We start from the raw sequence: 27,732 nt of genomic DNA on the forward strand, positions 1-27,732 counted from the left end.
CTTGGGGTCACAGGCATAATTGCCAAAATGGAGAGATTTGGGTGGTACTACCCATAGCAAAAGCCAGCTCTATTGTTAGATGGTGAGGCTACACAGATGTTGAAAGGGCAGTCTGCAAAGGTTCTTGGTTAATTACTGAAAAAGAGATTTCATTTGAAAGTGAGCAGTGTTTCTTCTTTAACATATTTTTGGACGATACTAGATTGTGAAGCCATTGTGCAAATAACTGCACACTGTGTTATTCACGGGGGACTATTAATTTCTTAAAATTACCAGTGAGCAACCGGAAGCATACAGGGTATCGATTACACTGTGGGAATGCTTACACAGAATGCCAAAGGCTTTCCCTTCCCTGACAAACCTCTTTTATGCAGCTGAGCCATCTGCATGCAAAACACATCTTCAGATGGTGCCTCAGAGAACAACTGACCGCTGGGCAAAGCAGATGTGGGCTCTAGTTCCGGAACTGCTACTCTATTCTGCGATCACAGGCAATCCAGGTGACCCTCAGTGGTCTTTGGTTGGTCATCTGCTGCAAGATGTGATCTTTGCAGGCTCTCCGCCCTGATATTCTGATACAGCACACTCTATAGAAATTGCATGAGCCAGGAAAGATGTTCCCTACAGAAGCGAGGGCTGAGCCTTGTGCACTCATCTGCACACATACTTCTCACACTCCTTTCACGGTGTTTTTGTCACATCTGTGCCTGAATAAAAAAAGAGTGTCCCTGAAAAAACTGTCCAGAGTTTGAGGTAGAACTTCCCCCACTGCCCGCCACCCCAACACATGGAAGGCTCTAGGCAAGGGCAGTCCCGGAACTTGGTTTACCTCTAGTGAAAACCCTATCCCTCAGGAAACTTGCTGAGGGCAGCCCACGCCTAGTCCCCGTCCGCGCACACTTGTCCTGGGCACTGCGGCCAGAGACTCGGTCCACTTTCCCGCGCACACCACTCCTGAGCATCCGCGGGGAGCAGCCCCTACCGCTTCCACCTTTCCACGTACACCTGCCCCAGGCACTGGCCAGGGTTTAGCCCGGAACCCCTCCCCACCGTCCCGCGCACACCTGTCCGGGGCACCAGCTGGGGGTTAGTCCGGGACCCCGCCACCTTCCCGTGCACACCTGCCCTGGGTACTTCCCCAAAGCAGCGCTGGCCGACTGGTTCTTGCTCCCGGGTGCCGGAAGCGCGGATAAGCGCGGGACTACTTTTCGCGGACCCTCAGGCGGCGGGCGGAGGGATCCCGCGCAGGGTTCGTGCGGGAAGCAGCGCGTGCGGGCCGGGGACCCGGGCAGTGCGCCTGCGCGGCCGCCGCCGCCACCCCATCCCTCGCCGCCAGTCGGCCCGCGTGAGGAGAGCTACAGCCACGGCCGCTACCGCCTCGGTCTCCGTCTCCGTTGCCTCCTCGGCCCCGCGCCCGCCATGGCGCAGATCCTCCCCATCCGTTTCCAGGAGCACTTCCAGGTGAGACCCGGGCTCCGGCACCGAGGCCGGGCAGGCTACAGGGCGGGTCGCGCGCTCCGTCCTGTCAGCCGCGCCCCCGGCCGCCCCGCCTCCCGGGGGACCGGGCGGGGGCCGCTGACTGGCCGGCCACCCAGAACCCCGGCCCCTGGCCCTGGACCCCGACTCCGGTGGACGCGGCGCGGCACACAGACCCGGGCGGGCCAGGGTGGGCGGGTCGGTGTCGAGGCGCGCCGGCCGGTGCAGTGGCAGGGCGCGGTGGCCCGCACGTGCGGCCCCGCCAGGTGTGCTGGTCGCTGAAACCCGTTATCCGGTAGCGACGGTAGTCCTTCTCGGGCGGCTCAGGCCTCGGTGGCATGCTGAGAGCGCCGGGTGATGGATACCGAAGATCTGCCGAAATGTCCTCTTTCAGTGCTTCTGGGAACTGTATCCAGACTGACGAGCAGTGCACTCGGATTCCAGTCGCAAGCTTTATAACTCTAAAATCTGAGTCTGAGCCTCGTTTCCCCTTTTGCGTCTCTCGAGTCTCACCTCTGAGTTTGCGTCTTTTGGCTACCGAAGTCACTGGAGTGGTTTCGTGGGGGAAAGGATCGTCAAATCGTGTGACCAAAGAGGAGGAGGGATCATGGTGTGTTTTAATAAGACCCTTTCAATGCAATAACACCCGCCAAAGTTTAGCTTTTTATTGAGATCCCAGTTTGTTGTATCTCCAACTCTCCTAATAGAGTTGTGCCTCAGGGAAATAAAGATTGGCTGCTGGTGTTTGACCAAGGGTTGTGTACTAGCACGGTGTACAGTGCTTCAGTCACATCACACGCATGTGTCACATCTGTGAAGGGTGATATGGTTCTCATTTTACAGGTGAGGAGGTGGGGTAGATGAATAGTTGCCCTTGGCTCTGTGCTTTATGTTTCATCACAATCCTGGGGCGTTTGAGTGGCTAAGTCCGTTAAGCTCTGACTCTTGATCTCAGCTCAGGTCTGGATCTCACAGTTGTGAGTTGGGAGACCCCACCCCCCACCCCGTGTCTCCATGGGCTAGGCATGGAGCCTACTTAAAAAAAAAAATCATTACAATCCCATAAGATCCATATGATTTTCTCTGTTTTCCAGGTGAGGAAACCAACGCACAAAGAGGTTAAATAAGCTGTCCAGTCATTCAGCAAGTAAGAGCAGGATTCAGACTCAGGTCTTTGTGATTACACTGCGGGATTGCCAGGAATGTGGTGAATTGGAAGGTCTTTTTTTTTTTTCCACAGCACAGAGGAGTATAGTGACCAGTCAGATCCTCTTATTATGCAGATTGGCAACTTAATCCCTAGAGTACTCCTCCGTGGTCACTTGGTTAGTGATACAGCTGTAGTTGTGTCAAGGTAGAAGTCTCCTGAACACACATCTCTTGACAGTTATGTGAAATAACAAAATACTACTGCTGCTGCCAATTAGAACAATATAATAATATGTATGAGCCACTTTATTGAGCCATTTCTCTTGCTAATCACTATACTATGTATTTTATAAATCTCAATTTAATTTAGTATTTATCATAACAGGCACAAGAGTTACAGATAACTGAGGCAGAGAGAGAATAAGCAGTAAAGGTAAAATTACACAACTAGTCAAGTGACAGTTTGAGTTCTAACTCTGATCTCTGACTGCAAAGCCTGTGCTTTAGCCACTAAATATGTTCTCTTCAAAAGGCAAGGAAGCAGTAGGGCATTTTAAATTCCTATCGAAGTTCATAAGGCCTTTTTTTTTTTTTAAAGATTTTATTTATTTAACAGAGAGACGCAGCGAGAGCAGGAACACAAGCAAGGGGAGTGGGAGAGGGAGAAGCAGGCTTCCCGCTGAGCAGGGAGCCCGATGTGGGGACTCGATCCCAGGACCCTGGGATCATGACCTGAGCCGAAGGCAGACGCTTAACGACTGAGCAACCCAGGCACCCCGAAGTTCATAATGTCTTGAAGAAATCTAATTACCTGGAAAATGCTTGTGACTTGTTAACATACAGGTCATGTAAATGTGGTTTGTGGTCTCCAGCATTAACCAGCTGTTGAGATTGCTCTGCACTCCTTGCTTTTCTAGTCTGTACGCTCTCCCTTAACTGCGGACATTTCAAAATTTCCGCTTGTTCCTTAAATCCCTGATTCTGCCACTCCCCCTTGCTGGCAGCAGATGATTAGCGAAACAGAAGCCATAAACTGGGATATTCCTCACCTTCATGCCTGCAGCCTTACAAACTTGTCTGCGGTTGCCCCTTTCTGCCTTCCTGTTTTCCCAAAAGTGGGTGTTGTTTTTTTTTTTTCTTTCTCTTGCATGTGTTCTGGATCCTACATCCTTCCCCCTTTTAACAGGGAGTTGCTCAGTAGCATCTTGTCTTTCCTGTGTTTTCATCCATTCCCTCTTGGTGGCTTCCTCTATGTTTGTGTTTAACCATGCTCATATCTCTTCTGTCTTTACACAAACGAACTTCTGCCTCTCCCCTGTCCCCTTGAAGCTCTTACCTCACAGCTAGACATCATGAAAAAATTACCTTATCCCTCCATCACTTCCCTTATATTCCTTAATAACCTGCAGTCTGGTTTTTGCCCCCACTGTTCCCCTGCATCTGTTCTTGCCAAGGTCACAAGTTGTCATGCAGACTTTTTTGTAAAGGACCAGATAGTAATAGGTTAGGCCTTTGAGGGCCATGTATTGTCTCTTGTCACATAATCTCCCATCCCCCCTTTTTAAAATTTTGTGAAAAGTGTAAAACCCATTTTTAGTTGGGCTATACAAAAACAGTCTGTAGTTTGCCAGGCCCTGCTACAAAAAAAAATGAATTCAAACCCCAGCATCACAAACATCTTCTACAGTTGACACTGTGCTTTACTGCCTCCTCATGACCCTTTCTCTGTTGCTTTTGGTCATACCACAGTCTCCGAGGGTTTCTCCTATCTCTCTGCCCACACCCCAGTTTCCTTTGTGGGCTCCTCTCATGAATAAGCCTGGGGTTTGCCTTGAGCCCCTTTATCTTTTCATTTTGTATGCTCTACTGGCTGATTTGTATGTATTCCCATATGCTCAGTGTTCCCAGGCAGGCTGCATATTTTTGCTGAGCCTCAGAGATGCATGTAGGAGAGACAATAGCAGGCTCTGGTTAAGAGCACAGACTGAGGACAAACGGAAGGGTTTGACTGGCCAAGTGAATTTGGGCAATTTTTGTAACCTTTTTGTGTGTCCATCTCTACATCTATAGTATAGAGATGAAAGGGATAGTTTTTACCTCATAGAACTATTATGACATTTTGAGTTAATAAATGTGATAAATGTAAGGGTGTGGGACAGTGTCTGGTACATAATAAAATGTTCTATTCTTGTCAGTTGTTACTGCCATTATGACAGCTGTCTGTTGGAGAAGGACATTGGATGATCTATAGGTTCTTCAAACACATCATGTTCCAAAATAGGGTTCTTCTTTCTCCCCAAATGTGTATCTTCTCTGGTTTCCAGCCAGGAACCTAGGAGACAGCCATGACTTCTCCCTCACCTGTTGGTGCTTCCTCCTATGTATTTTGGGCATTATTCTGCCACTCTTAGCATGACCAACATGACCCTGGCCTGTGCCAACATTGCTTACCTAGATGGCTGCACTAACTTTGTCTCTGGTCATCTACCTCCAGTCTTGCCTTCCCCATTCTCTAGCACACAGGCAAAGAGATCTTCTCAAAAGCTAAACATCTGCTTAAAGTTCATCAGTGAATGCTTCCAAGATGAAAATGCCAGACTCCCCAGTGCCCTGTAAAGCCCTGCCTAATCCAGCACCTGCTCAACTCTTTTGCTGCTCCCCATCTTGTCCTTCAAGACCTTCTCTGGAGCCCAACACTCTTCTGTGGGCTTTTGCACATGTTATTGCCTCTTTCCAGAACATTCTTCCCCCCACTCTTTTTTTTTTATTTTAATTTTTATTTTTATCTATTTGAGAGAGAGAGCACACACGAGCAAGCGTATGAGCAGGGGGTAGGGGCAGAGGGAGAAGCAGACTCCCTCCTGAGCAGGGAGCCCGATGCCGGACCTCTGGGATCATGACCTGAGCTGAAGGCAGATGTTTAACTGACTGAGCCACTGACTGAGTCAGGCGCCCTCTTCCCCTCACTCTTCTTACCCAGCCAAGTCCTACTTAGCCTTCTGCTTAAATGACAGGAAGCTATCCCTGACATGTCAGAATTAGGAGCCTTTCCTTTGTGCGCCCATAGCTTTGGGGCTTCCCTCATGATGGCCCTAACTGTATGGTGTATAGGTGGTCACTTTCCCTACTGGACTGCAAGCTCAGGATCTCCTCCTATCTGCAGTTGTATTCCCACTGTCCAGTACATAACAGGCCCTGAGATCTTTGAAGAAATGAAGCCAATTTCTTACTGAAATGTTTGTATCATCAGTGACTGGTTAGTTGTAATGTAGATTGTCTAATGACAGTTTGTAGACTTTTCTGCATATTTGCCGTCTGTATAGCTCACCTGTGACCAGTTTACTGTTAAGTCTACTTTATTAAGAATACTCTTGCTTATCTCACATTTTGTTTCTGCCCCGCCCCCCGCTTGTCTACCATATCACTTTGTATTTTGTGAATCTAATTATCTTTCTTCTGTTTTTAATTTTGGTTTGTTTCATATGAAAATTCTTGGGCCAGATTTTCCCCAGAGGAAAAAATAGTTTTATAATGGCCAGTGGGAAAATAGATATCAGCATATAGGGGGTGCCTGGGTGGCTCAGTCGGTTGGGCCTCCAACTCTTGATTTCGGCTGGTGTCATGGGATTGAGCCCCACGGGGGGCTTCATGAACAGCAGGGGTTTCTGCTTGGGATTCTCCCTCCCCCCTCCCTCTGCTTCCCCCTCTGGAAGATAATAAATCTTTAAAAAAGAAAAAAAATCAGTGTATAGGAACTTTTATTCTACAGTCAACTTTTCAGGAATGTACCCAAAGCAGAAGTTGTACTTCTATATCTAATGCATTATAATAAAGCTTTCTTCCACTTCAGCTTGAGATTGTAGCAATTTATTTAACTTTACTTATCCTGTCAACCTGGTTTTGAGAGGAGGACTAGTTCTGCAGAAATATTTTTCCTCTGTGCACTGTTTGAACTTTTTTGTATTCAGATATCTAAGTTTGAAGGTTGTTGCTATTTATGCTGAGAATGAAAAAAAGCTAAAGGGCTAAGAACCGATGACACCTTGATTCAGAAGAGGAATAGTTGTTTGTAAGAGTTTTGAAATGTGAAAGAGCTCAACACAGAGAACATATAAATGCATTCCCTCAAGGTTTTGATATGTAGCATATCTCTGAGGTGATGTTCTTAACGGATACAGTCTGCCAAGGGAATCTATGTAAATTGTAGGAGCGAGGTAGTCACTAGTCTTAATCAGGGCTTCCCAGCCTAGGCTGGGAAACACCTCTGTAGGCGCCCACCTTAAACATTAAATCAGAATCTCTGAGAGGTGAGAACTTTGGCCTTTCTTTTCAGGTGAGTCTCACATGCAGTTAGATTGAATCAATCTTCTAATCATTATTCATAATTAAAGAGATTGATGTTTGAAGCCTTTTACACATGAGTAGGGAAGGCAGAACTCTAAGGAGTAGATAGAGCTTGAATTGAAAACAGACATGTGCACCTGTGTCTGCTGGAGAGGCCCCAGGGAGTCACTCTGAAAAGCGGCACTGTACTCACAGCCTAGTACATACTTGGTTTATGTTGCCATTACATAGCCATCGTATTTTGTGAAATGGTTTTTGTTATACTAAGACAAACAACAGTAGGCTGCTTGTGTCCTGAAATTGTTGTGTACCCATGTAAAATGTTTTTAAGGTCTTGTGTAAGCCGTTAAATTTTGCCTTGGGTGGATATGATTCTTGTATTGAAAGTAGATACTGGGCTAGTCACTTACCTTCTGACTTTCTTATTTACAAAGTGAAGAGCGTAATCACACAGTCACCCAGGGTGTGTGGAAGGGTCAGCCTTTGCGAGAATATCCACAACAGTGATAACAGTAATTGAGCAAATATTAAATGAATTCGGACAGGTCCTCCTTGGAAGAATCAGTTATCACCATAGAACATATTTAAATGTTCAAAATCCCCAAATCGCACAAGTACTTTTTTAGTTTATTGGGTTAAAAGAGTTACCATGTGCTAGGAGGATCTTAGTCAAGGTCCCTTTCCACCAGGTTCTTGAGCAAAGTCTGTAACTAGGGCAAAGTCTGTCTGGAGCAAGCTTTAAAGTAATACATATTCATGGGAAGAATAGCCCCAAATAGAACATATAAATGAAAATTAAACCTTTCTGGACACCTGGGTGGCTCCATCAGTTAAGTTTCTGCCTTCGGCTCAGGTCATGATCCCAGGGTCTTTTTTTTTTTTTTTTTTTAAGATTTTATTTATTTATTTGACAGAGAGAGAGCACAAGTAGGCAGAGCAGCAGAGGGAGAGGGAGAAGCTGGCTTTCCTGCTGTGCAGGAAGCCCGACACAGGGCTCGATCCCAGGACTCCAGGATCATGACCTGAGCTGAAGGCAGCCGCCTAACTGACTGAGCCACCCAGGCACCCCATGATCCCAGGGTCTTGGGATGGAGCCCCACATCAAGCAGTTCTAAGGGGGAAGTTTATAGTAATAATGCCTATATTAAGAAAAAATAAACCTAACTTTATATCTCAAGGAACTAGATAAAGAGATAAACCAGGGGCACCTGGGTGGCTTAGTCTTTAAGCGTCTGCCTTCGGCTCAGGTCATGATCCCAGGGTCCTGGGATTGAGCCCTACATCAGGCTCCCTGCTCCACGGGAAGCCTGCTTCTCCCTCTACCTGCTGCTCCCCCTGCTTGTGCACTTGCTCTCTCTCTCTCTCTTTCTCTCTGATAAATAAATATATAAAATCTTTAAAAAAAGGAAAAAAAACCTTTATGTTCAAACACTGGGTCTCTTTTCCCAGAAGAAACTATTATTAAGGAAACCATTGTATCTTTCAAAAAATGATTAAAAGAATCCTGTTATAAAATTCCCCTCCTTTTGCTTTTGTAACTTAACAGAATTTGAAGATCTTTCTTTTAAGATTACATACAGATTGCAGCATGTATTTGACAGTATTGCTTACTAATATCCTTCTGGGGCAGTAGTTGTTGACACCTGTCACCCCATCCTGTAAGTATTTCTTTGCGTTCCCTTGCTGTTTCACTGAATCTATTCCTTTCATCTGTTCTATATTTTCTTCTTTTGCTTCTCTTGCTTGAGGCCTCCTGGCGGCCTCCATGCCAGGGAGAGATTACGATCTCTCTTGGCTGGCTGAAGGATGCCGCAGAGCTGGGCTAGCAAAGTTCAATGACAAAATTAGACTCCAAGCAGATCTTGACAGGCTGGAATCCAACTAGTTGACATTTAACAAGTATAAATATAGGGTCTTATGCATTGGTTTTAAAATACAGAAAACCTACATTGGTGTAATTTGAGAGAAGTTCTGTAAAGCACAATACAAATTAATTTTTAAAGTACCCTGAACTAACCTAGTCCTAGAATTTTAGGTTAGTTCTAGAAAAGACCTCAGTATCATCATTTTTCATAGGTCCTCATTTACAAAGCTCCCTCTTTAGGCTAGGAAAAAGCTTGCTGGTAAGTTTGACATATAAAATATATATTTTTGAGTTACTTTAAATTATTTTCTTGACTGCCTAAAACTTGTAACTTCTTTACTAATTAATTATTGAACATCCATGTGCTGGTACAGTGATAAGGCAGTGAATGAGCCTGAAGAGACATATACAGAAGGAGAAAGGACTAGCATCTTCAAAGACAAGAGGCCTGAAAACCTGGGATGTTCAGTGCAACTGGAATGTTTTGGCTCTTTGATATGGGCAATTGGTGTTTTCACCAACAGCCCTGTGTAAACACAGCTGCAACCTTCCCAGTCAGACTGCTGTCCCTTAGCCCCTTAAATATAGAAACCACAGGACTGTTGGATGAGTAATTTCTTTTTATGTTTTCCCCAGTGTCAGATTTGAGTTTGGATTCATTTAATTGCAGGTCTTGAGAACAGAAAAGGATTATTAGATAGTATCTTGTGTACTTTTGCTTAACTCATATATGGACTGTTTTAAGAGTGTGTCTAGGTTACCTTTCAGAATAATTATCACAGGAGTCAGGAGTCCTTAGTTATAGCTGCTAACTAATGAGAAAACATCGCTTTGAGCACACCACTTCTCTGGGATTCTGTTTCTGCATATGGAGTAAAGCTCAGTGGTACTTGATATTTATTTACTTATTTATTTATGACTTATTTATTTAGAGAGAGAAAGAGCATGCACGCCCAGGGGGGAGAGGGAGAATCCGAAGCAGAACCCCCTTCTCATTGAGTGGAACCCGCCGAGAGGCTTGAACCCGCTACTTGAGATCATGACCTGAATCGAAATCAGGAGTTGGAGGCTCAACTGACTAAGCATCCAGGCACCCCAATATTTGATATTTTGGATGTAAAAGTTATTTTTGTGGGATTGTCCTGTGTTTGGCATCCCTGGCCCTAGCCCAGTAAATGCTAGTAGTGTTTTCTAGTCACTGTGCAATTCAAATTGCTCCTGTTTCCAAAGACTACAGGATACCACCCCTGGTTGAGAACCACCGTCTTCCTTTCTTCTAGTTCTAATAGTCTCTGACTTATTTTTGGATGCCCTGTTTTCAGTGTCTTGGTTTGCGAGGTACTTTTACCTTTTCCAAATGCCATGAATGTGTGTATATACTCTTGTGTGAGGAACTGAACTCAGTGACTAATATTTAAGAATGTACTGTGCTCAAGAGATTGAGTACAAATATTTCTTGATATTTGGAGTTGAAATCAGAATGTTGCCATATTTACCCAACATGATCCCCAAACTAAGAATAAAGTGAAAATTTAGAAAATATAGGCCCACTTAAGTGTGTGGCTCTGAAATGTAAAGATTTGACAGTGTTGGGTGTTGGGTGCTTGAGTGTTAGGGTGCTCTCTAAATGTTACTAGATGCTTATATAGTATAATGCTTATAATAATTCATAATAAAAAAAGGAGACTGTGTAGGTCTCCTGGGAACTTTCACCCCGTTCCCCACCCCTCCGGCCGCTGCTCCCAGGGGTGCTTTTCATTGTCCTCTTATCAGCAGCTTCCTATAGTTCAACCTAATAGTAATCATTAGTCTCCACAGTCTGTGGGCTCTGGATAGTGTGACTATATCTTATGTAACTTACTGTTTTCAGAGTCTAGTTAGTGGCTAGTAGGTAATATGTATTCAGTACTTATTTATGGAATGAATGTAGGAAAATTACTTGCTATGAAAAAGTCTCAACTTTGATTCACTACACTACATTTACGGCCTGAAGCTGCTACTTCATATGTGTGAAAATAAAATGTGAATTTCAAACAACTCAGTACTGTGTTTCAGAGCACACGCTTTATTCACAACTGTCTCCATCACTGATCAGCATTGTGACTTTGGGAAGATTTCTTAACCTAAAAGCCTTTGTTGCACTAGTGTAAATTGTGCATGGCGTAACTTGCCTCCTGAGTTGGCAGAAAGGTCAGATGAGGTGACCTGTTGTCCTGCAGCCTGTTCCACTCAGTAGCTGGAATATTCAATAGTGCTAGACTCTGTACCACAAGAAACAAATAAGATATAGTCCCTGCTTCTTAAGATAAAAAGCTTCTGCACAGCAAAGGAAACAGTCAACAAAACAAAGAGGCAACCCACGGAGTGGGAGAAGATTTTTGCAAATGACACTACAGACAAAGGGCTGATATCCAAGATCTATAAAGATCTATAAGAACTTCTCAAACTCAACATCCAAAAAAACAAATAAGTCAAAAAATGGGCAGAAGACATGAAAAGACACTTCTCCAAAGAAGACATACAAATGGCTAACAGACACATGAGAAAAGGTTCATCATCAAAACCACATTGAGATACCACCTTGGACCAGTTAGAATGGCAAAAATTGACAAGGCAAGAAACAACAAATGTTAGAGAGGTTGTGGAGAAAGGGGAACCCTCTTACACTGTTGGTGGGAATGCAAGTTGGTACAGCCACTTTGGAAAACAGTGTGGAGGTTCCTCAAAAAATTAAAAATAGAGCTACCCTATGACCCAGCAATTGCATTCCTGGGTGTTTACCCCAAAGACACAGATGTAGTGAAAAGAAGGGCCATATGCACCCCAATGTTCATAGCAGCAATGTCCACAATAGCCAAACTGTGGAAGGAGCTGAGATGACCTTCAACAGACGAATGGATAAGGAAGATGTGGTATATATATACAATGGAATATTATGCAGCCATCAGAAAGGATGAATACCCAACTTTTGCATCAACATGGATGGGACTGGAGGAGATTATGCTAAGTGAAATAAGTCAAGCAGAGAAAGTCAATTATCATAGGGTTTCACTTATTTGTGGAACATAACGAATAGCATGGAGGACACTAGGAGAAGGAAGGGAAAAATGAAGGGGGGGAAGTGGAGGGGGACATGAACCATGAGAGACTATGGACTCCAAGAAATAAACTGAGGGTTTTAGAGGGGGTGTGTGGGGGGGATGGGCTAGCTCAGTGATGGGTATTAAGGAGGGCACATTCTGCATGGAGCACTGGGTGTGATTTTATTTTATTTTATTTTTTTATTTTTTATTGTTATGTTAATCACCATACATTACATCATTAGTTCTTGATGTAGTGTCCCATGATTCATTGAGCACTGGGTGTTATAAGCAAACAATGAATCATTCAACACCACATCAAAAACTAATGATGTAATGTATGGTCACTAGTATAATATTAAAAAAAAAAAAGATATAGTCCCTGCTTTTGAGGAGTTCATGGGGAAAAAATGATGGGATAAAGAATTATACTAGTGGTATGAACAGCCTCATTTGTGCTTCTTCCAAAGGCTGGTAGTTATTTTTAACAAGTGGTCCCTAATCTTTGTTGCTAGCATAAACTTTTATACAAGTTCACACAGAGTAACAGGTACTAAAGGGTCAAGTCAGTAGCAGTAGCATTTGAGTTGAGCAGAACAATGTTTAGAAACAAAGATGCTTGTAGGTAGGTTGGGGCAGGAGAATTTTTTGAAATAAGCCTGGTTCGTCATAGGGGTGATAGAAATTTCATGAGTGTGTGTTTTCCCAGAGTTTTTCATTGAAGCTTATCTCATTAATAGGTTTTTATTTAAACCAGGCACTATGTATAAAGTGGCCTTTGGAGAAAGGTGCCTGATTTAAGTTTTATACAAGTTCAAGCAATCTACCTCCAAAGATGTACCAGACCTGTTGACTTTTTATTAACCTTAGACTTGCCAAGAAATATTTTACCTGAGAAATTAAATCAGACTTTATGATTTGTGGGGTTGCTTTAAGGAAAAACTCTTGGCTAGTTCTTTGTTATTGCTAGCTTTTGGGGAAACCAGTTTTTGTGTTTTCTTCCTTTCTCCTCTCTTCCCCTGCCTTCACCTCTCTAAGCCCCCCTTCCTGCTGAGGCTCTCCTTATTTGTGAAATATTCTTTGTGGCCTCCTCCACCCCCTCCCAGCTGAAGTCTTCCTGTCTGTATCACTCATGGCATCTTTCCCTCTTCCTGGTATTAGCTTTATTCTTGTGTGTTCTCATCAGCCTGCAGGATTGTAAGCTCCTTGAGAGTTGATTCATGGCCTACTGTTGATGCATTGCCTGTACCTATTAAAGGTATAGAAACACAAGTCAGTGTTTGCCTCGAATAATCACTTAATGTTAAATTTTTTCTAAACTCTTAACTTTTCCTCCTCCTTCTTTTAGACTTTGCTAAATAATAGGCTAGATTTAATCTGTTTCAGAGAGGAAAGACTTACTTTTAATCAAATGTTTATTTTCTCTTTAGCTCCAAAACCTGGGAATTAGTCCAGCCAACATTGGATTCAGCACACTAACCATGGAATCTGATAAGTTTATATGTGTCCGAGAGAAGGTTGGCGAACAGGCGCAGGTAGTGATTATTGACATGAGCGATCCAATGGCGCCAGTCAGGCGGCCCATCTCTGCTGAAAGTGCCATCATGAATCCAGCCTCTAAGGTGATAGCTCTGAAAGGTAAGCCTGATGGGATTTTCAGAAAGGAATTTTACCTCACTTTACCTGCTTTGTTACTTTAAATATCAGACAACTGTCAGTAAACTCACAGGAAAGTGCCATCAGTAATATTAAACTTAATTCCAAAAGTTTTAGCCAAAGAGAGTACCCTGAGTACCTGAGTTTTTTGTGACATCATGCATATAGCCAAATACAGGAGGGAGCGAATGCCCAGGGCCTCATCCTCATAACTGCTACATCTGGAAAGGCCAACACCACATGGCGCATGTTCACCAGTAGGGCCCTATAGTGTCCTGGACCCCATGATGCGCTGCTTTACAGTGGCGCTCCAGGCATCCTAGAGTATGAGCCAAGGTACTACTTCTCTTGGGAAACACATTGGTGACTGTATAGCTGTTGATTAATAGAATTTTGCGTCCCTGAACTCAGGGGATGTTGGGTGTTTGAAACCTTCTAGTTGCTTTGAGAATATAGAATCTTTTCACATTGCCATGATTTGGGAGATTGAAAGGATTATGTATGTACTGGACTTGTTAATATTTTATGCAAGATGTATTATCACCTTGAAAAGTGAAAGTTCTTTCTGGAGCTAAAATTAGTGAATGCCAAATATTAGCTTTGCGTGTGCTTCTGTTTTGTTACAGAAATAGGGTCTACTTTGTCCTTTCAGTAGGTAAATGGACATCTGGAAGTTATGACCTTTCTATTTAAAAAAAAAAAAAGCTGATTTTTTTTTTTAATTTCAAATGATCTTCTGTCAACTCTATTTCTTGTAAAAATATTTTTTGAACATATAGTGTAAACAGTATAAACTAATTTTAGTTGAAGGAATTGCTAACCTTTATGGTTTTTGATTTTTTTTGGCTTTTCTGTATTTTCTATTTTGCAATATTTTTGAGAGATCTTATCTATCATGTTGTTTGCTGTTTGATATATCTCTTTGGGTCTCAGGGATGACCGGCATTTTAGTCTTCCTGGTCCTCTGATACTGTTCTCTTTACCTGTGTGCTCTGTGGATCTCCTGGAGGGGGTTGTTGGAGTGTGGTAGGGGAATGGAGAGAACTCAGTATTTACATGCTATCAGTCCCTTCCAGCCAACAGGCCACTGGCAACACGCATGAAGTTGAACAAGTTGGGTTTATTACTTGTTTCAGCAGGGGTGAAACCATACCATGGGGGGCTGGGACGTATCACACTATTATTAGAGGGTATTAGAAAGAACCTTTTGTGGGATTTGGAATTTGGTTGGGTGATTGGGGGATGGTCTAAGGAAATAGGAGTTTGCTGTAGTTTGGGTGCTGTTAGAAAGTGGGAGTAATTTTATAATTAGGTTATCTCAATAAATCTTATCTATAAGTCAGGGCCAATTAGAGTGAGGATAAAACTGGCATTGGTTAAAGAAGTAGCAGTCACTCATTTCAGCCATGAGAGGGGCTGTTTGGTATTTTTTTTAAAAGATTTTATTTATTTATTAGAGAGAATGAGATAGAGAGAGAGCATGAGAGGGGGGAGGGTCAGAGGGAGAAGCAGACTCCCTGCTGAGCAGGGAGCCCGATGTGGGACTCCAGGATCATGACCTGAGCCGAAGGCAGTCGCTTAACCAACTGAGCCACCCAGGCGCCCAGGCTGTTTAGTATTTTGTGCGTTGCACATTTACCTTGTTTTTGTCTGTACTTGGTAAAATTCTGAGGCAACCTTGCTTTGTCTCACTTTATCATGGTCTTAGAGGGACTTGTCTGAAGTTGTTCTCTGAGATGCTTTGTGTCCACTAGGAGAGCAACATGGCCTGGCTGTGAGGACCAGGCCAGCTTTCTGATGGCAGGAGCGGCTCCTTTTTTTTTTTCATTCTCAGTGTTCATATGAATTTTTTCAGCTATAGTAATTGAGTGCTGTTTTCTTTTGCATGAGGAAGTGTGAGCTATGGAACCAAAGTGATAAAATTATAAGTATCCTATTTTTACTGCAATCTTGTGGCCATTAGGATGATCTTGGACCCTTGTAGTACAAATTGTGGGCAAGTGTAGCACTGTGTTTCAAAGACCCTAGACCAAAATGAGGAAAACTGTCTTTTTTTTTTTTTAAGGTATTTGTACAGCAGGTGAATTACAGAGATACAACAACAGAGATAATTATACTTTTATTGTTTCATATGACTTAGCTGTTCCATAGATCCCAGTGTGAAAGCTGAAAGTGAAGTCAAGGGGCCTGGTCTTGAGTCTCACAGATACCCCATTTTGACTGGTGAAGTCTTGTGATTGGAAAGAGGCTTGTGATGAGATGGACCTCTTTTTTAAAAAGGTCCGCCTTCACAGTTTGTCCTTTAATCTGGCTGAGAGCTCTTGAAGTGCTCAGCCCATACCACTGCCCCTCCTTCTGGAGAAGCTTGGAGCAGATTCACTCACCCCAGTCTCTCTTCAGACTGTCTCTACTGGTGCTTTTGTGGTGAATATTTTAAAGCCAGAGATACATTTTTACCTTTGACTAAAAGAGCAGGAAGTGGTGGTGGGGGGGGGTAAGAATTCTTCATCAGTTGCTCATCATCTTTTTTTGTTTTTAAAGATTTTATTTATTTATTTGACAGAGAGAGACACAGCGAGAGAGGGAACACAAGCAGGGGGAGTGGGAGAGGGAGAAGCAGGCCTCCCGCCGAGCAGGGAGCCTGATGTGGGGCTCGATCCCAGGACCCTGGGATCATGACCTGAGCCAAAGGCAGACGCTTAACGACTGAGCCACCCAGAAGCCCCAGTTGCTCATCATCTTAATGGAACATTAATACTCTAAGTGAGGGGATCAGTAAACTGTTGGGTTTTGTACAGCCCCAACCTAAGAATGGTTTTTATAATTTTAAAGAGTTGTAAAAACAGACAAATATGTGACAAAGATCTTATATGTCCCTATATAGAAAAAGTTAACTGACTACTTGCATTACTGGCCCAAGTATATTTTTTACTTTTATTATGAAACATAGCCCTTTGAATATTCATGTGTGCTTCTTTTTACAAACACTACCTTTTTCCCTTAATTTTTGGAGGTAGATTGCATATCGGCTTATAATAGTGCCAGCCTAGCAGTTAACTCTTGGCCCAGGTCGGGAGGGGAGAGGTGGTAAGATGGAGCCCCCTTGTGGTAGCACATTCTTCACCCTGACAACAGAATCTGTCATGACAGCAGGTTGATTCCTAAAGGAGGTTGGTAGGGTTTTCTTGTTTTGTTTTATTCTTTGTGTTGCTAAATATTTTGCATATCATGTAAAGGAAGTTCTTTTTAACCAGTCTAAGGACAGCTTGACAGGTTTTTGAACTAGAGGAAATTTCCTCTGTGATCCCAGGCTTTTTGAAACTAAAAGGTACCCCCATGCTACAGTTGAACTTTTAGTCTAGTCTTTTTTTCTTTCTTAATCATTTTATTCAGGTATAATTTATATGACACAAAATTCACTTATTCTAAGTGTAGAGTTCAGCGATTTTTAGTAAATTTATTGAGTTTGGAACCACCACCATGCTCTGGTTTTAGAACATTACTACCCCAAAAAGTTCCTTTATTCCCGTTTGCAGTCATTCTCCACTCCCACCCTCAACCCTAGGCAGCTACTGATCTGTTTTCTGGCTCCATAGATTTGCCATTTCTGGACATTTCAGATAATGAAATCATACAACATACAGTCTTTTATATCTGACTTCCTTCAGTTAGCATAGTATGTTTGAGGTTCATCCACATTGTAGCTTGTATTAGTAGTTAGTTCCTTTTTATGGTTGGGTAAGATTCCAGTACTCCATTTTTCCATGGATATATCACATTTTGTTTCTCTGTTTACCAATTTAATGGACATTTGAATTGGTTCCAGTTTTTGGACATTAAGGATATTGCTGCTATGAACACTTGCCTTTATGTCTTTGTGTGGATGTATATCTAGGAGTGGAATTGCTGGATCATATGGTAAATTTTTTTAGCTTTTTAAGATACCACCAAACTGTTTTCCAGAATGGCTGTACCATTTTACATTCCTGCCAACAATGTATGAGGATTCTAGTTTTTGCAACATATATGCAAACTTGATATTTTTTATTATTTTTTATTTTATATTATATATTATTATTTATATATTTTTATATATATTTTTATTTTATTATTCCATTTGTATATCTTTTTTTATTTTTTTGCCATTCATGTATCTTGTTAGAGAAGTGTCTGTTTAAATCTTTTGTCCATTTCTTAGCTGGCTTATTTGTCTTATTGAATTTTAGGGGTTCTTTATGTATCAACTATGTGATCTACATATTTTCTCACAATTTGTAGCTCATCTTTTTATTTTCCTAATATATCTTTTGAAGAAAAAAATTTAATTTTGATAACGTCCAGTTTACCAATTTTTTTCTTTAATGGATCATGATTTTGGAGTCCTACCTGAGAGTGTTTAGCCTAACCCAAGATCATGATGATTTTCTATTTTTTCTTCTAATGGTTTTTTAGTTTTAACTCTTATATTTAGGTCCATAGTCTGTTTTGAGTTAATTTTTGTGTATGGTGTGTGGTAAGGATGTAAGCTGCTGCTGCTACTGCTGCTTCTTCCTCTTCTTCCTCTTCTTCTTCCTCTTCGACTTCTTCATCTTCCTCGCCGCTGCCTCCCCCTCCCCCTCCTCCTTTTTTGGTGGGGTAGGGGCATTCAGTTGTCCCACCCAAGTCAATAAAGTGAGTTTCCACGTTAATAAACTACAAAAAGAGCAAACTAAACCCAAAGCAACAAAAAATACTTTTTTTGTTGAAAATACTGTTCTTCCCCATTGATTTATCTAGGCACCTTTGGTAAAAGTCAATTGACCATAAATAGAAAGATCTATTTCTGGACTCTCAATTCTGTTTCATTGATCCATATGCCCAACCTTGTGCCAATTACTTGATTACTATGGCTTTATGGTAACTTTGAAATCAGTGTTGGTATTCCAACTTTGTATTTTTCAAAATAGTTTAAGATTTTATTTATTTATTTTTAGAGAGAGAGTGCGTGGTGGGGGGGAGTAGGGGAAGGGGAGGAAGAGGGAGAGAATCTCCAGCAGACTCTGCACTGAGCGCAGAGCCCTACACAGGGTTCAGCTTGATTTCACAACCTTGATATCATGACCTGAGCCGAAACCAAGAGTCACAGGCTTAACCGACTGAGCTATCCAGGTGCCCCATGATTGTTTTTATGTGTAGCTGGATTTGGTTTACTCCTATTTTAAGGACTTTTCTGTCTATTTTTGTGATAATTGGTCTGTGGTTTCTTGTGATATCTCTGACTTTGGAATTAGGTTAGTATTGGCCCACAGAATGAGGTGGGAAGTGGTCCCTTTTCTGCTTTCTGAGTTTGTGAAAGACTTGTTACTTTACCATCTTTGAGTATTTGATGGAATTCAACAGTGAACGCCTTCTGAGCTTGGGTTTTTCTTTGTTAGATGATTTTAAACTAAGAATTCCTTTACTTGCTGTAAATCTGTTCAGATTTTCTTTCTTGTGTCAGTTTTGGTAATTTATCTTTCTAGGAATTTATGTCCAAGTCCTCTATTTAAGTCCTCTAATGTGTTGACATAAAATTGTTCATACTATTCACTCATAATCCTTTTAATTTTTTCAAGATCACCTATGATGTCCTCTCTTTAATTCTGATTTTGGTAATTTGGGTCTTACCTTTTTTTCTTGATCAGTCTAAGGCTTGTCAATTTTTTTTTTAAGATTTCATTTATTTGTCAGAGTGAGAGAGCACAAGCAGGGGGAACAGCAGGCAGAGGGAGAAGCAAACTCCCCACTGAGCAAGGAGCCTGATGCGGTACTCAATTCCAGGATGCTGGGATCATGACCTGAGCCAAAGGCAGATTTTTTTTTTTTTTTTTAAAGATTTTACCTATTTATTTGACAGAGAGAGACACAGCGAGATCAGGAACACAAGCAGGGGGAGTGGCAGAGGGAGAAGAAGGCCTCCCGCAGAGCGGGGAGCCCAATGCGGGGCTCGATCCCAGGACCCTGGGATCATGACCTGAGCCGAAGGCAGACGCCTAACCGACCGAGACACCCAGGCGCCCCCGAAGGCAGATGCTTAACTGACTAAGCCACCCAGGTGTCCCATTTTCTTGATTGTTGTGAAAAGCCAACTTTTGTTTTATTGATTTTCCTTTATTATTTTTCTTTTTTCTTTCCTTGATTTTTGCTCTACTCTTAATTCTTATTTTTTGTTGCTTTGGGTTTAGTTTGCTCTTTTTGTAGTTTATTAACGTGGAAACTTTATTGATTTGAGATCTTCCTTTCTGATCTTGATGCTTAAAATAATATATTTTTCTTTAAGTACTGCCTTAGCTGCAACCCCAAAATTGATATGTTGTGCTTTTTATTTAATTCATTTCAATATATTTTCTGATTTTGTTTGTAATTTCTTCTTTGACCCATGGGTTATTTAGAAGTGTGTGGTTGAATTCCACAGTTTGGGAATATCTCATACTTTGTTGATTTTTAATAATTTTGTTGTAATCAGATCACTTATTTTATATGATTTCAAAATTTAAAATTTCTTGAGACTTTTTTTATAGCCCAGCATATGATCTATCTTAGAATATGTTTCAGATATACTTGGAAAGAATGTATTGTATTTTCTTGTTGGCTAATGTGTTGTAAAGATGTTAGGTTGAATTGGTCGGTAGTGTTCAAGTATATTTTTCTGTTTAGTTGTTTTATTATTGAGAGTGGGGTATTGAAATCTCCAGGTTTTTTCATTTTTTAAGAATTGTGGCTAAATACATATAATGAGATTTATTACTGTAACCGTTTTTTAGTGTATAGGTCAGTGGTCTTAAAATACATTCATATTGTTGTACACCCATCAGGACCATCCACCTTCAGAATTATTTTCCTTTTGCAAAACTGAAGCACTGTCCTCATTAAACAGTAACTGCTCATTCCTTCCTCTCCCAGTCCCCAGAAACCACCATTCTACTTTCTGTCTCTATGATTTTGGCTAGTCTACATACCTAATATATGTTAGAATCATACAGTATTTGTTTTTTTATGACTGGATTATTTCACTTAGCATGATGTGTTTCTTTGTTGCTTTCAGTCTTTTTTGATTCAAAGTTTATTTTGTCTGAAATTAACCATCCCTGCTCTCTTTTGATTACAATTTACATGGAATATCTTTTTTCATCCTTTCACTTTTGACCTCTTTGTGTCTTTGGATCTAAGGTGAGTCTTGTAGACAGCATATAGTTGAATCATGTTTTTATATCTGTTCTGCCAGTCTATGTCTTTTTTTTTTTAAGGTTTTTTTATTTATTCATTTGAGACACAGAGAGAAAGAACATGAGCAGGGGGAGAAGCAGAGGGAGGGGGAGAAGCAGGTTCCCCACTGAGCAGGGAGCCCAATGCAGGGCTCGATCCCAGGACCCTGGGATCATGACCTGAGCCAAAGGCAGACGCTTAACCATCTGAGCCACCCAGGTGGCCCGCCAGTCTATGTCTTTTGATCCATTTACATTTAATGTATTACTGATGAGGAAGGACTTCTATCATTTTACTATTTGTTTTCTATATACTCTATACTTTTTTGTCTTACATTTCCTGCGTTACTGTCTTTGCTTATGTTTAGTTGATTTTTTTTTTGTGAAAACATTTAAATTTCTTCTTGTTTCTTTTGTGTACATTCTATAGCTATTTTTTATGTTTGCTATGGGAACTATATTTAACATCCTGAAGTTATAACAGTTTAATTTGAAATTTTACCAGCTTAACATCAATAACATACAAAAGTTCTGTTCCTTTACATCTCCATTCCCCCTCTTTTATTGTTACTGTCACAGAATTACATCTTTATACATAATTTATCCAAAAACATAAATGAGTAATTCTTTCTAATGCATTCGTCTCTTGAGTTATATTGAAAACAAAAAGTGTAGTTACACACCAGTTATAATACTAGCTTTTAGACTACTCATTGATTTTTTAATGTTTTAGTCTATTAAATTATGATGAAAACAGGAAGTGGAGTTATAAACCAAAATTACAATAGTACAAGCTTTTATAACTACCCATGTATTTACCTTTATTGAGATCTTTCTTTCTTCATATGGCTTTAAGTTACTATCTAATGTCCTTTCATTTCAATCTGCATGACTTCCTTTAATGCTAGTAGTTACAGACTCCCTTAGCTTCTGTTTATCTTGGAATGTCTTATTTTCTCCCTCATATTTGAAAGACAGTTTTGCTGGATATAGGATTCTTGGTTGACAGGGATTTTTTTTCCTTTTAGTGATATTACAGTTCTTTTAAAATTTTTATTTCCAAATTGTTTGCTACTAGCTTCTAGAAATTCAATTGATATTTTTGTATATTGACCTCATACCCTGCAGTATTGTTAATAGTCACATATTAGTTCTGATAATGGCTTTGTAGATTGGTAGATTCCTTAGGATTTTCTTTGTAAACAGTAATGTTGTCTGTGAATAAATGCAGTTTTATTTCCTTCTTCATCTTTATGCCTTTCACTTTTCTTGCATTATTATAGTAGCTAGGACATCCAGTACACTGCCAGATAGAAGTGGTCAGAGAAATAATCCTTTTGTTTGTCCTGATTTGGGGGGAAGCAGTATTTCATGTTAGCTTTCAGTTTTGCAGATACAAAGATCAGAACTCAGCTTTTTATCAGAGGTGGAAACAATATGAGTCTCTTGCCAGAGGATGGATGCTAAAGCCTTTTTCTAAAACCTAGCTGTCCTATTGGATGCTAGCCATGTGAGGCTGTTTCAAAATTTAAATTAATTAAAGTTAAATGAAAGTGAAAGCTCAGTTTCCTTAAATGTGTCTTACCAGGCACATTTCAAATGCCTAATAGCCACGTGTAGTTAGTGTCTTCTGTACTGGTAGTGTAAGTACAGAACATTTCCAACATTGTAGAAAATTCTATTTGACAGCTTTTAAGAAATTTAAGACAAAATGACCCTGTTATCTGGAGATGTTTAATCTGAAGGGATGATAGTATTCTTTCCTGAAAGTTGGAGACACCAGACAAAGAAAGAAGGTCTTGTTTTTGCTAACTTATCCAGGAAGTATTTTAAAACTAGAAGATACCAATTTAAAACTGATTGTCTTGATAGTTGCTTCCAAAGAACTAATTTCTGATTGTTATTCATACATTCTGTATTCATACACTTTTACGTTCTTCTGAAGAAGACTCTTCTCAATATTAAGACATCAAAGTGTGGTTAATTGCACTCAGGCAGCTCTTTTCCTTTCTTAATCTAAGATTAGCTGTAAGTAGTACAACTTAAAGTAATAATCAAAAGGATTCAGAATTAAGAGTGTAAGAATTTGTCTTTCATATTTTTATCTTTAATCTTCATCACATCAAATATTAGCTGGGAAGACACTTCAAATCTTTAATATTGAAATGAAGAGTAAAATGAAGTCTCATACAATGGCAGAAGAGGTGGTTTTCTGGAAATGGGTCTCTGTGAACACTGTTGCCCTAGTGACTGAGACCACAGTCTACCACTGGAGCATGGAAGGTGACTCTCAACCCGTGAAGATGTTTGATAGACATGCCAGTTTGGCAGGATGCCAGATGATCCACTACCGGACTGACGAGTACCAGAAGTGGCTGCTCCTCATTGGCATCTCGGCTCAGGTAAGCTTTTGGCTGCCTTCAGGAACTGGTCTGATGCAATGTAGAGGTGTTATACTGAAGTTGGTACAGATGTGAGGCAGAAGAAATAGGCCCAACCCTAAGAGAAATAGAGGTTACAAGAAATCCAAACTTTGGATCATATAAGAATTTTAATTTACCTTTGGCCCATTGACTCTACTGTATTCCATCAGATTACGGATATTCATCCTGTAAACAATTTCGGGCACAGTTTTGAGAAGTGAATTGTTGAGGAATTTTGTAGAGCCACTTGGTACCTATAGGTTTATGGGAAGTAGTTTTGGGACTCTATTTTAAGGGCTTTAATGGAATATTACTAATTCATATACTTTTTTAAAGATTTATTTTTTTATTTTAGAGAGAGCAAGCGAGCACAGGAGGGAGAGGCAGAGGGAGGAGAGGGAGAGAAAGTCTTAAGCAGACTCCTCATTGAGCACAGAGCCTGATGTGTGGGGCTCAATCTCACAACCCTGAGATCACAACCTGAGCCAAAACCAAGAGTTGGACACTTAAAACTGACTGCACCACCCAAGCGCCCCTACTAATTCATATACTTTTATGATGAAAGTGGTAACTTTCTGCTGTGCTTCCTTTTTTCATTCCTAGTGGCTAATCCAGTCACCAGATACTTGACTACAGGATGTTTGGCTTTAGATCTTTATTAGCTAATTCTGGCCATTGAATGGTCTTCCATAGCCTAGTGGGAAAAGTATAAATGGGGGATTCTAGCACTTATAAGACTGTCAGACATTTGAAGAGAGTACTGTGGGAGCCATAAGAGAATACCTTAGGTCAGAGAGGACCCACAACAGAGGGGGCCTCTAAGTTGCATTTTGCCAGCTATAAAAGTACACTTGGAAAGGAAACTGTGAATGGCTCTTTCTGGGAGTCTGGGGTCATCACTTTGGCTGATACCTATCGGATGCATAAGACGCAGCTAGATGGGCAAGGCTGAGAGATGGGTGGGGGCAAGACTGAGGTACATGCTGCTGGCAGTTGGAATTCTGCAGCAGATTTTCAAGTGAGAGTGATAAGATTTATTTTCCTTCTCTGCAGCATAATGGGGTCGAAATAATGCAATCAGTGATGTTGAGGAGAGACCACCATGAAGACTGGAGGCTGGGAAGCTAGTTGACAGGCAGATGCAGGAAGAAAGCCTTATAGCATGTTCTGGAGTAAAGACATGTATGAGAAAGGTGAAGAGTGAGCAAAGATGGAAAGAATACTTCTCTCCACTTTGGGAGTCTCCTCCACTCTGCAACTCCCAGGAGAAGTGAGCCATGTGTGATTTAGATGGAAGCACTGGTGTTGGAGATGAACAGGATAGGCAAGGCTTAAGATTTTATATCTCAACAGTCAGTGTGGGGCTAAAACTCACAACCCTAAGATCAAGAGTCACATGGTCTAATGACTGAGCCAGCCAGGTGCCCGAGGCAAGGCTTGAGATTTTAGAGGTGAAATAGCTAGAACTTGGTGATGCATGGGATGCCTCTCGGGGAGGGGAGAGTTCAATGATGGCCTAGCATTTATCTCAGAATGAGGCATAGATGAGGGAGAGTTGAAATACCTTTGCTCTAACCCTTCATCTTTGTATTACACTGGCAAGTTTGTCTCCTCAGGTAACCTGGTAGTTATTTGGTGTAATTTAAGGGACTTACTTAGTCACAGAGCCTTTTACTGATAGACCCATGGCTTCCATTCAGCCCCAGTTACTTCTTATTGTCAGGGCTGAGGGTTAAGCTGGAATGACAATATATTTGTAGGAAACCTCACATCATATCTGGAATAATGGGCATTCCCATTGCTCTTACACATGATAATAACATTATAATGATTCACCCATAGCAGCTTGTTTGGGTTTGATTGCCCAGGCTTCCATAAAAGTAATAATTTTACACCTAGGATATTTTCTGTGGTGTATCATCTGTTAGCTGGAATAATTTCCTCTTGGGAGTTACTAACCATAGATAGATACTATTTATGGAGTTTTTCCTCATGTGGGAACTCTACCTTTGGTTTCCCACTGAAAGGAATTGGATGTTGCTGGCCCTTATGGTAGGCAGAGATTGCGGACAGTTCAGGTGTTGCTAATGGAAATGAAGTCGGGGAGTGTTTGTGATGTGACAGGTGAGGAGCGTACCTTACACAGAACCTGCAGATGCTGGGATGAATTGCGAGAGAGTCACAAACAGGTAAAATCTGTATGACATATGCTGTCATCGTAAATTTTTAAGGTGGTATGGGCATGAAAAGATAAAACTGATTCACTGTACCTTTGTGAAGCCAGGAGGGGAGATGGAAGATCTCTCTTCCCTAGCCCTTCATGCTCTTCAAGAGTCTGTGAGAAAGCTATGCTTTTTGAGCCTTTATGTTGCTTTCAGAAAGAGGCCCCTAGATTTACAGGACCCTCAACCAAGGAACAAAACTAGTCACAATATAGCATTTATCACTCTTCCCAAATACTTGCCCTAGATACTTTTTGTTTTTGAATTTCCTCTTTATTTCAAGAAGCTCAGTGTTTGTACTGAATCTGGTCTGGAAATGTGTTTGTCCCCCCAGAAATGATGATGTCTGAGGGGTTGGAATGAAGCTTTGAGCTGATACTTATAAATAAAACTAGATCACAGTTAATTCATTCCACACTTTTTAACTGCCTCTAATACTTTCTCAAAAGCACTTTGCTCCAGTTTGACCTGAGTACTTCAAGTATTATTTTATTCTTCTTAGCCAGAGGTCAACATTTTTTTTCTATAAAGGCTTAGGTAGTAAATGTTTTTTGCTTTGTGGGCCAAAAATATTTGGTTTCTGTCACAACTACTCAACTGTGAAGTTTTAGTACAGGCAGCCATAGTAAGTGAATGGCCATGGCTTCATGCCAGTACAACTTTATTTACCAAAACAGGTGGGACAAACCATACAGAAATAAAAAGGATTAGTAGAGAATACTAAGAATAATGTGTTCCAGTAAATTAGATAACTTAGATGAAATGACTAATTCCCAGAAAGACACAGATTACTGAAAATGACTCAAGAAGAAATAGAAAATCTGAATAGGCCTATACAACAAGTTAAGACACTCAATTAGTAATGAAAAAAATACCCACAAAGAAAAACTCTGACCCAAATGGCTTCACTGGTTAATTCTACCAAATATTCAAAGAAAAACTAGTACTAATCCTTCACAAACTTTTCCAAAACATTGAAGAGGAGGGAATACGTCTCAGTTCATTCTGTGAGGCCATTAGTAGCCAGATACCAAAAACAATCAAAGATATCACAAGAAAACTGCAGGCCACTATCTCCTCTGATTATAGATGTAAAAATCTTCAACAATATACTAGTGAACTGAATCCAGCAACATATAAAACGAATTGTATGTCATCACCAAGTGGGACTTATCTGGGAATACCAGGTAGGTTTAATATCCAAAAATCAATTAAAATAATGAACAGTATTAATAGAATAAAACACAAAACCACTTGATCATCTCAGCAGAGACAGAAAAAGCATACGATAAAACCCAACACCTTTCATGATAAAAACGCTCAACAAAGTAGGAATAGAAAGGAACTTCCTTAACCTGATAAAGGGCATCTAAAGAAAAACACACAGCTAGCATCATCCTTAATAGACAGAAAGTTTTCCCAAGATCAGAACAAGACAGATAACCACTTTTCCCACTTCTGTTCAACATCAGACTAGAGATCTAGTTAGAGCAATCAGAAAAAGAACAAGAGGCATCCTGATTTGAAAGGAAGAATTAAAACTATCTCTGTTTGCAGATGACATGATTTTATATATTGAAAATCTTAAGGTATCTAATAAAAAAAATCTAGAACTAACAAATAAGTACAAGGTTACAGAGTATATGATCAGTATACAGAAATCAGTTGTGTTCCTACACACTTGCAATGAACAATTCAAAAATGAAATTTCATTCACAGTAGCATCAAAAAGAATAAAATATTTAGTAATAAATTTAACAAAAGAAGTATATAACTTATATCCTTGAAACTACAAAACACTGTTGAAAGTAATTAAGATCTAAATAAATGGGAAAACATCTCGTGTTCCTGGATCGTAATAGTTAATATTTTTAAGATGTTAATACTCCCCAGATTGATCTGCAAATTCACTGTAATCCCTATCAGAATACCAGCTAAGTTCTTTTTCGAAATTGATAAGCTGACCCTATGATGAAAACAACAAAATAAGAGTACTCATACTTCCCAGTTTCAGAGCTTGCTACAAACCTACAGTAATCAAGACAGTATGGTACCAAGATAGGAATAGACATATAGATCAATAAGGTAGAATTGAGAGTCCAGAAATAATACCCTTACATTTATGGTCAGTTGATTTTTTTGATAAGGATGCCAGGACAATTCAACAGAGGAAGGAATAGTCTGTTCAACAAATGGTTTGGGGATACTGGACATCCATATATACAAAAGCGTGAAACTGAACCCCTACCTCTCATCATACTAAAAATTAACTCAAAATGGATCAGACCCAAATGT

At 40.7% G+C, this 27,732-nt stretch overlaps 1 protein-coding gene across 1 annotated transcript in view; it reads left to right on the plus strand.

Annotated features, from left to right (window-relative positions):
• Nucleotides 1-331: 331 nt before the first annotated feature.
• The window catches only part of CLTCL1 (clathrin heavy chain like 1), a 102,055-nt gene continuing 74,654 nt past the window's right edge, over nt 332-27,732 (plus strand). The window contains exons 1-5 of the mRNA XM_088019399.1: nt 332-500; nt 1,145-1,742; nt 2,184-2,319; nt 13,344-13,551; nt 22,926-23,194. Coding sequence (XP_087875525.1) covers nt 332-500; nt 1,145-1,742; nt 2,184-2,319; nt 13,344-13,551; nt 22,926-23,194 — 1,380 coding nt within the window. The remainder of the gene's footprint in view (nt 501-1,144; nt 1,743-2,183; nt 2,320-13,343; nt 13,552-22,925; nt 23,195-27,732) is intronic.

This window comes from Eumetopias jubatus, unplaced genomic scaffold, assembly GCF_037043125.1.
Source record: "Eumetopias jubatus isolate StellerSeaLion01/CBP00866 unplaced genomic scaffold, mEumJub1_p1.0 scaffold_16, whole genome shotgun sequence".
Classification (NCBI taxonomy): Eukaryota; Metazoa; Chordata; class Mammalia; order Carnivora; family Otariidae; genus Eumetopias; species Eumetopias jubatus.